This window comes from Pipra filicauda, unplaced genomic scaffold, assembly GCF_003945595.2.
Source record: "Pipra filicauda isolate LSUMZ 115617 unplaced genomic scaffold, ASM394559v2 scaffold65_size3143899_pilon, whole genome shotgun sequence".
Lineage (NCBI taxonomy): Eukaryota > Metazoa > Chordata > Aves > Passeriformes > Pipridae > Pipra > Pipra filicauda.
The window spans coordinates 2230048-2242321 of NW_024104820.1; the positions used below are offsets into that span (position 1 = coordinate 2230048).

The 12274-nt window shown below is 39.4% G+C and overlaps 2 protein-coding genes across 4 annotated transcripts in view; both read left to right on the top strand.

The window, feature by feature from the left end:
* The window catches only part of TRDMT1 (tRNA aspartic acid methyltransferase 1), a 29555-nt gene extending 25908 nt beyond the window's left edge, over positions 1–3647 (top strand). For all 3 annotated transcript variants that reach the window (XM_027720485.2, XM_039388527.1, XM_027720484.2), the window contains one exon: positions 2889–3647. In XM_027720485.2, coding sequence (XP_027576286.1) covers positions 2889–2989 — 101 coding nt within the window. In that variant the 3' untranslated portion in view covers positions 2990–3647. The remainder of the gene's footprint in view (positions 1–2888) is intronic.
* An 8484-nt stretch (positions 3648–12131) lies between these two features.
* Positions 12132–12274, top strand: part of CUBN (cubilin) — a 143199-nt gene continuing 143056 nt past the window's right edge. The window contains exon 1 of the mRNA XM_027720543.2: positions 12132–12250. Within this exon, the coding sequence (XP_027576344.2) occupies positions 12132–12250 (119 nt within the window). The remainder of the gene's footprint in view (positions 12251–12274) is intronic.

Sequence of the window (12274 nt, forward strand, 5' to 3'; positions counted from 1 at the left end):
CTCAAGAGAAGTCAGGCTTCTGAATTTGAGGACCATCCAGATCATCACCATCTTCAATGTGCTCATTTAGCAGACTTGTCTTTTGTCAGCCAGGAACTGCGGAAGGAAGGACAGGGGCAGATTCCACCTGCCAGAGGGCAGTACCCTTCTGCCATAATTATGGCAGTTATTGTTATAACTGCTTTACAGTTCTTGCAGTTCTCTGCCCTCTCTATACTATTTTTCCAACTTTCACAACACATAAAGCAGGCTTCTCACATATAATCCTGATTCACAGGCAGAAAAAGCCTGCTCTGAGTCACAAGTCTGGCATTTCTTTGTGTTTAAAGCATTTCCCACTTTTTGCTTAAAAAAGTGTTATTCAACTGTAGGCTGACTGAAATCTTTAGTAAATTTAGGTACTGTAATCTCAGTTTCTTTTGAGAATTTGCAAGCTGTGGATTTTTTTGAAAGAGGATATATTTGTGACTGCAGTAAAGGGTGTTTCCCTCACAGCATTTCTCCCATATTAAACTTCAACTCATTATAGTGAAATATGGTATTTTCAGAGGAAAAATGTGCTATAATTTCTCTGCTCCTGTGTTCTCTAATGACAGCAACATTTGGGCTAAAATTTTCAGCAGCAGAAAGCCTAGAGATGTACCCATTGCAAATATGTTGTTGGTCCAAGAAGCTAAAGAATGAGAAAACTATAAGCTGAAAACTACAGTGAACAGACTGTCAGGAGCTTTGTAACAGATGCTGTTACTGGCTGCAGCTGTAGTATCATCAGAAGAAATATGATTGTGCCTAAATTGTTCTGTATGATTGTGTCTAAATGGTTCTGTATTTTAACAAGTTGATGGCCTTTTCCAATATGTGATGTCCAGAGTTAAGGTCATTCTTAACATTATCAGATTTATTAATGCTTTTAACATCTAAATACATAAATAGTAATTGCACTACAGTTCAATGAAATACTGCAGTCATTAGTCTTAGTCCCTCCTGTGGGTCCCACAGCAATATCATTAAAAGTGATCAGAGCATTCTTGCACCTGTGACCTGCTTTCATGAGGGTGATGTCAGGATGTGTTTCTTATTAGCAGTGTATGTAAGCTTTTAGGAAACCAAAGCCAGCACAGTGCAGTAGTCAAGACCACAATATCGTCCAGTAGCGTGTGACCTAAACGGTACAGTGAGGGCTGTGCAGCAAGTGGCAGCATACTATGAGTTGTTGAATCTGACCTTCTGGTGAAGGCTACTCTTGAGCCAAGAAGATAGACAGTGCAAGATAATGTTAACAGTCAGAGGGAGGAGGCTTGGGATAAAGGAAACTGTGAGATCTGAAAATTAATTCTTGGCCTTCAGTTGCCAAGAGGCAGAAGGAGAAACTATGAAATTCTCAGGGTTCAGATAAGCTTCTTGGGCTGTAAGTGCACATGCATGTGTGTGTGCATAAATACATGTTTATTTTCATATACTCTTTTAAAATGCGCTGATTCTGTACCTTATTCATTGATGGAATGTGAAAACTCCATCTAAGGAAGTGTGTGTGGGAGTGAAAGTGATTGTTCCAAAGAGAGAATGGTTGCCCAAATGTGAGTGCCAGGAAGCTAGGCAGAGTGGATGGAGCTGGCAGAAAATGTGTTTACCAAAGCAGTCCACATTCGAGGCATTAATAATTGGCAGAGAAGGATGGAACAACTCCTCCCAGACACCTCCTGCTCCTCAGAGCCTCCCTTGGCTCAACAACTGTCCAACCACATTCTCTCCTGAGCTCTCTCAAGAAAAGAATTTTTTCTGAAATGCTGTGAAAATTTCAGAACATATTACTTTTTTTCAGTATCATATCACTTTTTGCACAAACAAATGCATCCAAGCTAATTATTATGGTGATGACCTCGGAGTTAAAGTTAGATGTTTCTTTTTAAGGAATGGTCAAATAATTGAATGTGGTCACAGTTCAGCAGCTTAGTAAATGTCCCTCACAGTTAAGTCACCACTGCTATTAGTCTTTCACTCAGGTTGAAGCAAATGCACTTTACCTCAGAGATGGAGTAAGGTAAGAGTACGAGCAAAAACAGTTAGAGCAGACCAGCTGGCTGTTGAAAACTTCATTCTCAGGAGCTTGGTCACCTTTGGCTGTGCACTCAGTACACAACACAGCCCTTTCACAATACCTGGACCGTTTTAATTTTTTTCTGGCCCTCCCTTATTTTTGCTGGTCCATGCACTTACCATGGAAAGATGTTTCTGACGCTGTCTGTATTTCTGAGTGTGTTTAACAGGGTCAACATTGAATTACATGGAAAATTGTTCAGCTGCTTGATCACTCACTGAATAAGGCTTGCTCATCCTTTAATCTACTGGTGGTGTATTGCACTGTGAGACTCGTGTGATTTGCCTGAACTGGTTAGAGGGGCTCAGATGGGAAGTACAATATAAAGCTTATTGGGAAGTACAATATAAAGCTTATTGGGAAGTGCAATTTAGTCTATTTGCAGAATCATGACATTTTCTTTCTAATGTTGCTGTGTTCTTCTGTGAATGTTCTCCAGAGCAGCAGTTGTGCAGTGGTTTAGGTGGCTGCTGCCCCTCCCTGATACTGCTGGATGTTTTGAGCTCTGTGAAGGGAAGGTATATCGGCATTAATTACACGATAGAGAAATGTTTTGAAGCCTTTTGTGAAAGCTTAGCGATGGCAGTTTTGCTAACAGAAGAACAGATCCAAATCCAATTAATTGGTTAGGAATTGTTTTTGTAACTTTATGAATTTTTTGGGAGGGGATGGTGAACCATGCTGCAGCCTATGATAACTGCATTAAGAACTGTTCACTGAAAAAAAGGGTAGACTGAAAACTAGGAACAAACCCAGACTAATGATGTTGCGCTGTATGTTTTTGTTTTAGGCTTTCCTGAAAAAGTAACAATAAAGCAATGCTATCGTCTTCTGGGAAACAGCCTCAATGTACATGTGGTGGCAAAATTGATCTCCATTCTACTTGGATAATTTAGAACCTGAATCTGATGCATATGGACTGGTGACAGAAAATACTTCCATCTTTCAAAAGACAGATGATAGAAGCTGAACAAAAATCAGAGCTTATCAAAGTATCCGTCCACACATTTTGCTGAACAGTTCTGATATATTTTTAATGACTTGCTTTCATGATGGATTTGAACTGTAGAGGTGTTTTATTTAGATGGACATTTCCAGGACTTGATTGCTTTATTTAAATGTCCTTTTTACTTTGCAAAATGAAAAGGGGCAGCATTTACAAATACTTCAATTAAATTGGATAAGACTACTTTATTTTATCTTAAAACCATTTTCTCATTGTGGCATGAAAAGGCTCTAAGTGTCAAAACAGTTTTAATTAAGTGCAGAGACCAAGTTCTACATGTAAAATGTCTTCATCTGTAAATATGAGTTTTCCATTCTGAAAAGATGTACTGTATATATGTTCTGAACTTTTGATATGCTTTTTGTAGCTCATGAAACTGTTAAATTCAGTATTTTGTATACCATTTTTAAGAAGACACAGGGTTATTCTTTATGGCTGTCTCATCCTCTCTAAATACTTGTAGGATTCTGGAACCCAACTCTTATCTGTCTGGAATGCTTTGTTTAGGTGCAGCTGAATAAAAATATTTCAAGATTATCACAACCCTGACAATAACTTGCCTGTTTCTGTTCTCACATTATTCAGGATAAGATCATTGCTCCTTACCAAATAAAAGACATATATACATATACATCATTGCTCCTTACATAAAAAAGACATAAAAAAAATTTAAAAGCTCCATGTTTAGCTTCCTATGGCATAAGAACTTGAGAAAAACTATATGACCTGCTTCTGAAAATTTCTTTATGCAACTTGATAGTAGTATTGGATGGGTTTAGGCATATCTGTTGGGATGACACTGCTGCATGTGGCTATCCAGAGTGCCACCATTTTATACCACCTCACAGAGCTGGACTGAATAGTTTTTTAATCAAGTCTTGTGAGTTTAATGTCTCTGAAGTAATAGAGAAAATTATGGGAAAACTGAAAGCCCTCTAAAGAGGCATATCTTTTCCGGTTGTTATTTTTCCTTACAGATAATATGATATTGGAATGTAGAGAAAAGAAAGCTTGAGGGAGAAAAAGGTGAGATGATACCTAGTAAGCATCCTTTAGGGAGCTGATGTGCCACAAACCAGAAGAATTTTGTAAATTGTCTGTCATTAGTGTGCACCAAAGCAGTAAAAGTTCCCAATCCTGAAAAAGAATGATTTTTCTTCCTCTCTCTCCCCTCTGGCCCATGGGATGACATAGAAAGAGTCATGGTACGTTGCATCTGGGCTTGGTAATGCAGGAGAAACTGAAGACCATACAGAATAGAGCTGCTGTAGGGGTGCTGCAGCTACTCTCATCTGCTATAGTCCTGAAAACCAAAAGGAGTTTGAGTTTGTGTTGGTATTTTTTGCCGTACTTTATCTTATGTTGACTCCTGTGTATTTCCTCTTCAGTCTTGGGCTGTTCCAGCTGCAGAAGAGAAATGGAACTCTGGACTAGGCTTTAGAGAAGGATGAGGTTGGCCTCTGTCTTTTCCTGGTCACATGTAGTACTATAATGACAAAAAAGTACTAGACTGGTGTTAGTCTGTGCTGGCTCCTAAACTGCTAAGAGCAGGTGTGGTTCTGACAAAGAACCACAGGGATCTGTTCACACAGTGGTTATTGAGTAGATTTATCAGCCAGGTCCATAACTAGTGGCCATATGGTTTTGTTCTTGGGAGAAATGTGGTAATGCAAAGATCTATTGTTTTCTAGCATGATCCAAACATTGGTATGAAAACAAAGGATATCAATTTTATGTATAAATTGAAATTTCTTTCATATAAACCATGTAAATAAGCTGTTAATTTTGCCTCACTATAATAATATTTGGCAAAATATTACTATTAACAATTAATTTTCAAATCTTTAAAGTGTAAAACATATTTTAATGATTTATATGCCACTTGTAAGCAGGCAATATTAAAGTTGAAATATAAGTTGAAACTTAGCTAGCTGCATCTAAAACTGATACAGTAGTACAGCCTAAGTTGACAGTGAATTTTAGTTCAGTGTGATTGAGAAGACTGAAATCTGTTTGCTAATCCAAGCTGTTTCTGAAGGAAGTACTTTGAAAGAACAGATTTCAGAGTTGTAAATATATGTGTATTTTACCCCTGCTAACACTGTAATACCAGCACAGCTAAACTGAGCCACTGCTTCTTATCCCCTTGGTTTGTCATTAATGAACTGGTTTACTGGGCTCTGTTGGGTTGTACCTGCTTGACCTCACTTGATGATCGTGTTGCTTTCTTTTCCAAGCAATCTCCTAATCCTAAGTGCTTTGCAGTCTACATCAGTGCTGAACTTTGCAACTTCAGCTTAAGCATTTTCACAGCAGTGATTACAAAAGCAGATGAAAGGTGAAGGAGTGAAATCTGGAAAACAGCTTTGGAAAGGGAAGGAGATTTCCAGAATCTGATTTTTGGGTTTGTAGCTCACTCATTGTGCACATCTGAAACACGTGTCATTATCTGGGTGAGATGATGTGGTTGTATTCCCTCAAACTTGAGAAGTTCCACTGAAAAAAAGGATGTCATATGGTTATGTGGTGTTGCATTGATGCAGTCATTTTTGAAGCTTGCCAATTACCTTAGAAAATGTCTTCCCTACATCAGCTGGTTTCTATCTGAGTTAATCCAGGATTTCCCCACACTCATGAAGAAACCTGTCTAGCAGCAAAGTTACTAAAATACCATTTGTTTAACACAGGGAGGTTGAATATTTTTGATACTTGAACTCAAAGTTTTCTAATGGAGGTGTATCCTTCAATGCAGTGAATGTAAGGCTCCTGCCCAGAGACTTTTTTATCTCACATTTTACTAGCCCTCATAGAAGAAGTATAAGGATTTTCAGGAATCTGTGTCACAGGCTGAGAAAACATTGATCAAACAATGAGAAAACAAACTATGGTATGTCATAAACTTAGTGGTAAACCCATTTTGGTTTTGACAGAGACATTTCAATAGAAATCTGAATAGGCCCAGTGCTTCAATAACTCTGCAATTCTGTGTAGCAGTTGTCATGCATATCTAAAATAAATAGAAAATTCAGAAAATACTTGTTACATCTCAAGGATTCAATTCTCAGCTCACCCTTCAATATCACTGCTCTAAGTTCTTGCTCTTCATACTAAAGTTTAACACTTGGCTTCTTGTATAAATACTGAACTATATTTCTTTTCCTTAGCAGTTTAATGTATTTTCTCTTGTATGTGTTTGCAACCTCTTAAGTGTTGTATGATTTTCTGTGGTGTTTAAACAATATGCCATATTAGTAAGGGTTTGGAGGATACAAAGTAATAATTGGTTAAGAGCACTAGGCATTTCTGAGCAGTCTTATATAATTACTGTATAAAGTAGAACTGGTCAAAGAAATATCCAGGGAGAAATAATATGAAAGCATAAAAAACTAGACATGAAGCCCAAAATAATTCCATTAACTGTTTTCCTTTTGCCTGTGCAACAGGCCTGTTCTAGTGTTGCAATCTTATTAGGGGGAGTTCATGGAATACTGAGTAGTGATAGTATGTCACTTTAGATGTTATTGTGAAGAGCATGAAGAGATCTGTGTTATTTTTATTTTTAATTGATTACAAGTTTAGGGGAATTTGTACAGCTGTTGAAGAAAAGAAATGCATGGCCTTAGGGGACTAGGCAGCCATCTGTGAAAGCAAGAAAACTGGGTTGTTCTCTTTGACTTTCCTTGACCTGGTCCTTTTGACATTGGGAGGAAGCTGGACAAAGGATCTTTTGGTAAGAGATCCGGTGAAGCAAGAAGAAGAGTTGGAAGGGTTTAAATCAAGTGGAACAGACCGCTTTTAGTGAGAGAGGGTTGTTGGATGGAATGTCGGAAGACCATTCTGGTGGGATACCCTTCACTAGGATTCAGAAAACTTTGCAGCAAAAGGAGTCCCTAAAATTTCCTCCAGTGGTGAACCTCTCTGATTTTAAATGCAGGAATACATCCTGAAATCCCAACTTCATTGAGAGCAGGTTTATCATGTGCTTTTTTTCATGCACTGGCCTGTTGTAACTCAAATATTTTTAAATTATCACTTGGCATTTGGAAGCAAAGCATGTTCATGGTACTGATATATTTTCTTATATGTGAATAGTAATAAATAGCTTTGCTTAGTTCAAATGTTTGCCCTGTATGTATCTTTAAAAATAAACTAATCCCATTCTGTTTATAAATAATACACTTAAAAATGGGATTCTTCTCAGAATTGCTATTTCTGATTGGCATTTTGTCTGTATATTGACTATATTTGCTCGTTCTTTGTACATGTGTTGTAAGGTGAAGCATGGGGCGAAGGAAAAGACTGGACAAATTCATGGAAGAAAACTCCTTTGAGAGCACTGACTAAGGAGACTTCTGACTGAAGAAGTGCAAGAGCTGAAAATAACTGGAGGCCAACAGAGTACCTAGGAGAGGTAGTGTTTGTGCTTTCCCCGTTGTGTACCTGTCATTTCCTATCTGCTCTCGGCCACTGTTGGAAACAGGGTACTGACCTAGATGGATGTTTTTCTAAGTATGACCATTCTTTCTTTCTTACATTTTTGTGGTGACAGAATGCCAGAACTTGTAATCAAAGCATCAACACAGCAAATGGCTTTACACACTTAGCTCAGATCTAAGCTTCTCAATAAAAGCCAACAGTACAGAATAGAATGAATGTGAGGGAGGTTGTGCAGCCAGGTCCATTCATGGCTCTAGGGTTATTAGTGAAGAAGGGTGACTATGTAAATGGAAGTCCCTAAAAATAACCCCAGTGTTAAAGCAATTGGAATGTGTTAAAAGGGCTGGAATAATCAATAGAAAAGAACAAAGCCAATATAACTGACTGGAAACTTTTCATGAACCTAATTTCAAAAAAGAATGAAATGGAAAATAGGAAGCATCAAAATGGTTGGTGGTTTGTAGAAATAAAACAGAATGTGTAGGAAGAAAAATCAGAAAGACAGAACCAAAATACAAGTCTCCTAAGGAAGATAAAAACTGTTAAAGTAAAAAAGTGTTAAAACTACCTTCATCGTGATAAAGGAATCCAGGGAGAACTGGGACAGTAGATCAATTTGAGCAGAAGTAGGTAACTAAATCAAACTCTTATCTTAGTCATTTGCTATTAAACTCTGAAAAACTCAACTTCCTGGCCACTTAGTTTAAGTTCATTAGCAGGTAAATGATGAACTTCATTAACTGTGTTGAGGGGGCAGAATCTTAAGCAGGTGTCAGGGGGCAGAATGCTGAGAAAAAAGAAATCCTCAAGGAGGGGTGTGGGAAGTGGAGGCTGGAAGCTGCTGCAGACCCTGGGGAAGGTGCTGTGGCCATAAAACTCTCCAGACACTCGTGAAGAGAAGGAAGGAGGCAATGATAGGTGGTTATAAGTAAGGGACAGAAAGGGGAATGTTATTTTTCAGAGTCATCCCTGTTTGATGTAAACCCCGTGGTTGTTGATCCTCTGCACAGGGCCCAATAGCAGGTTAGTGCTTGGTTGTGAGCTGTAGGGACACACACAAAGTGCTGAGTTAATACAGAGCGTGGCTTACACCATGCATATACAAGGAACAATTGCACATTTGTATCATGCAGGTAACAGTGCTACTTTGTACATTATGTGTCGCTTTTGAGCACTAGAATATTATTAGAAAGAGGAAAGATGAAAGACAATCCAGGGAAGTGAAGATGGAAATATTGGAAGATAGGACCTCAGCTCAGGGAAGACTTGAGCAAATGTGCTCTTCTTAGGATTTAAGCAGCAACGGGGCTGGATTTATAATTATTTGCAAATATTTGAGTGATAACATTGAATAGCAGGGATCTTCTTTTGCATCTATAAAAAAAAAAAGAAAAAAGATATTTGTTAGCTTTCCATTAAAAAATTAGCCAGTTTTGGATTCGCACCAATTGCTTCCCTTCTTCCATTTATAAAGGTGGCATTGTCACAGGCTCATGTCATGTCTGTGCATCTGAGTTGACTGCCTGGAAGTAATTAGTGCATATTGAATTTTTGGCCATGATCTGAGTCAACTCTTTTCTTCTACCCCAGTGTCTTTGCATTGCAGGCACATACTGCTGGAGAAGTAGAGGGATACCACCATTTCATTTCATACAGCTATACAAGAAGGTGGTAAATTGTAGTCCCTGCTAGTACAGGATGAACTTCAACCAAAATTAGAGACAAACACTCCATTACTCTCTGCCAAATCTGCACACAGTCTGTATTCTATAGAGCTGTTTTCTGAGCCATCATGTTAGAGAGGTACTAAACAACCTGTCCCAGGAGGAAGGGTTCATGCCAGCTCTTGTTAGAACGAACAGCCCCTATTTTTGTGCCAGACATTTGCAGCTTTTCCATTCTATTCCTCCAAAAATGATGTCTCAATCCAATGTATTAAAGTAAAATTAGAAGGTGTGGACCTATTTTTCTCCTTAAGATGGTTTTTAGATTTCTCAATTTGGCCAGCCTAAGGTGCATTCACTAGGAATAAAGAGTAAATTAACTAAAATCTGGAAAGTCTAATGAAATGGAAAATAGCGTGTCACGCAAAGTTTGGGTGAATGTCCAGTGCTCTCTTTCCATGCTATAATCAGTGCATAGTTGAAGTTAGCTGGTCTTCAGGCCAACCATTTTCTAAGCTATAAAGCCTGCAGGAAGAGAAGGTGAATTTCTTCTTGTTTCTTGCATTAGCAACGTTCTCCTCATCCTTCATGGTTTATTGCGCGTTGGTTATTGGCACATTGGAGCTAATTAGTTGGAAAGGGAAGCCTGAATCAAAGGTTGACAGGCAGCAGAGAGAGTCAATGCATGCTCAATATGCAAAAGAAATGAATAGAGAAAAGGAAGGATTTTGTGGTCCACAGCTGAAAGCCAGGATGAAAACTGTCAGCACACAATGGACTTTGCGGAAGTAAGTTCCTGGAGTATGCATACACTCAACCAGCCTGGTAAGGAGTGCGGGTGTAGTGGGCCCATAGTTTATTCAAGCTTACACCCAACTGACCGTTATACAAACTCAGTAAACTGTTAAAACAAAAAGCAAATCAAAAAGAGCAAAAAACCCCACTAGACAGACTTTGGAACTGACAAGAAGAATGTTAATGAGCGCTAGTTTAATGGACAGTACAGGATACCCAGAGGCAGAAGGTGTCTAGTCGACTAGACAGAAACATTGATAATTCATCTATGCTGTCCTATTCTTGAACAGAGGTTTCAGAGCAAAAAGCATAATAGCAAACAGAAAAAAGTAGAGGTACAGATTCTCAGTTGGTGTAAAATACTGTAGCTCATTTGGATCGAATGGAGCAGTGATATCTCCAACAACTGAAGATACAATTCTGTATTTTTATGGGAACACTATCCCTTATGATGATAAAAGATAACGTCTGAAAATTTCTACTTCTTTTCCTCTGTTCTTGCAGGAACGGGTGATAGTCTGCTGGAGGCTGCAGGCTGCTGCAAGTGAACATCCAGAGAGCTGAGCTGCTGCCACACCAGTGGGTACATGGGACAGGCTGTCTCCCATGGGTTCAGGAGGAGCTTTACCTCTGCCCTTCAGATCCCCAGGCAGCAGCGGTGACTGTTGGGTTACCTGCATCAGAGTCTGTCTGAGTACAAGGAAAGTGGTCAGCAGGATGATGCTGTTCTGAATTCCAAGGTAAGTTTCTGCAGACACAGATAATAAAATGTAATAAAAATCTAGTTTTTATGCGAACAACAGGAAATAGTGGAGGTGGTGTGATACAGCTGATAAAATCTCAGGCATTACAGTTATTCACAGCAAAGATCAAGTTATTGTCTATGGCAGCGCCACATTAGCTGTCCTGACTTCAGTTCATGTTTACAGTCCACATCTGTCTCTTTTTCAGGTGACATTAGTATTTTTTGTCACCACCAATTTTGTCACCACCATCCAATTTCTTCACAGATTGCTTTGACCTTTTAATGCTTTCATCTGTGAAAGCTGTAGAGTTCATTCAATTCCTCAGTTCCAGGGCAGGTCCATCTGTAGGTGACAAGTGCAAAGTGGAGCAGAAAGAAAGGCTGGGCAGGGTTAGGAAGTGCGGGAGCTCCATGGCCTCCAGGAAGGTCTGGGGCTTAAAGTGTCAGTGAATGGTGCCTGCTGTTATCTTTGAGCACGAGCAGCTAAAACTGTTGCTTCTCTTTTCTTCTCAGCAGAGTTTTGAAATGTGAGCAACCTGAATAAGTTATCTACTAAGCAAAAAGGGAAATCAAAAAGAATGGTGCTGGGCCTGAAGGTTCAGGAAGCTCCCAGCACGAGGAAGGAAAACATGCACAGAGCTCCCCTAAACAGGAAGAAGAAAGCACAGCAAAGTGTTGAGCAAGGGGAATATGGAGACTCTGGCAAAAGCAAAGGGGAGATGGGACATGGACTCTGTCAGGGCTTTCAGCAGCAACAGCGTGGGCCTCAGCATCTGGAGACTGAGTCACCCTTGAGTCAGAGCAGCCATATTTGGTTAAAATTGTATTTTGCTGTTGCAATCCATGGGACGCTGTTTGGTACTTCTTAACTTGTTTGTGTCATCTGACCAATAAATTACTGTTTGGAAGCTTCTCTTCCAATACAAATATTCCTTGCCAGCCACTGTGGGTTTTATATGTGGGGTTGGGTTTTTTTCCTTTTTGGTCCCTTAGTGCTGCCAAATAATCTTTCCTTCATCCATGTGGTGCAGCATGTGAGCCATTTCTGCAGTAACCAGCTGCAGATTACGAGGTGCTTGGAGACACTGGGGTGCTCAGCTGTACAAAGGTCAAAGACAAACTGGTAAAATACAAGCAGATTTCAATCAATGATCTCTCAAAGCTCCTGAAACCAAAAGACAAAATGAGAAAAATGCATTTAGTGTCTTGAGGATTTGCATGCTGTCAATCTTTAATTAAGATATCTGAGATAAAGTTCACCCTTGCAAGACAAGGCAGCAGAATGGGCACCTTGTGAACAAGGAGAGCAAAGGGCACCTGGGCTCAAAACAGCACAATCCAGCACTAAAGGTTTCACTTCAAACGCAGGACAGCTGGAGGAGAGTAATGCTTTGGGCTGCTCCTGCTCCTGTGCTTTTAGTTGTGTTATTATTACTTACTGGATTGAGCTGTGAATTAAACCACCATGAAAAAAAGAGGCAGAAACGAACCGCTTATGACGAGCAGTAAGTACCATTGCTTGCAAATTC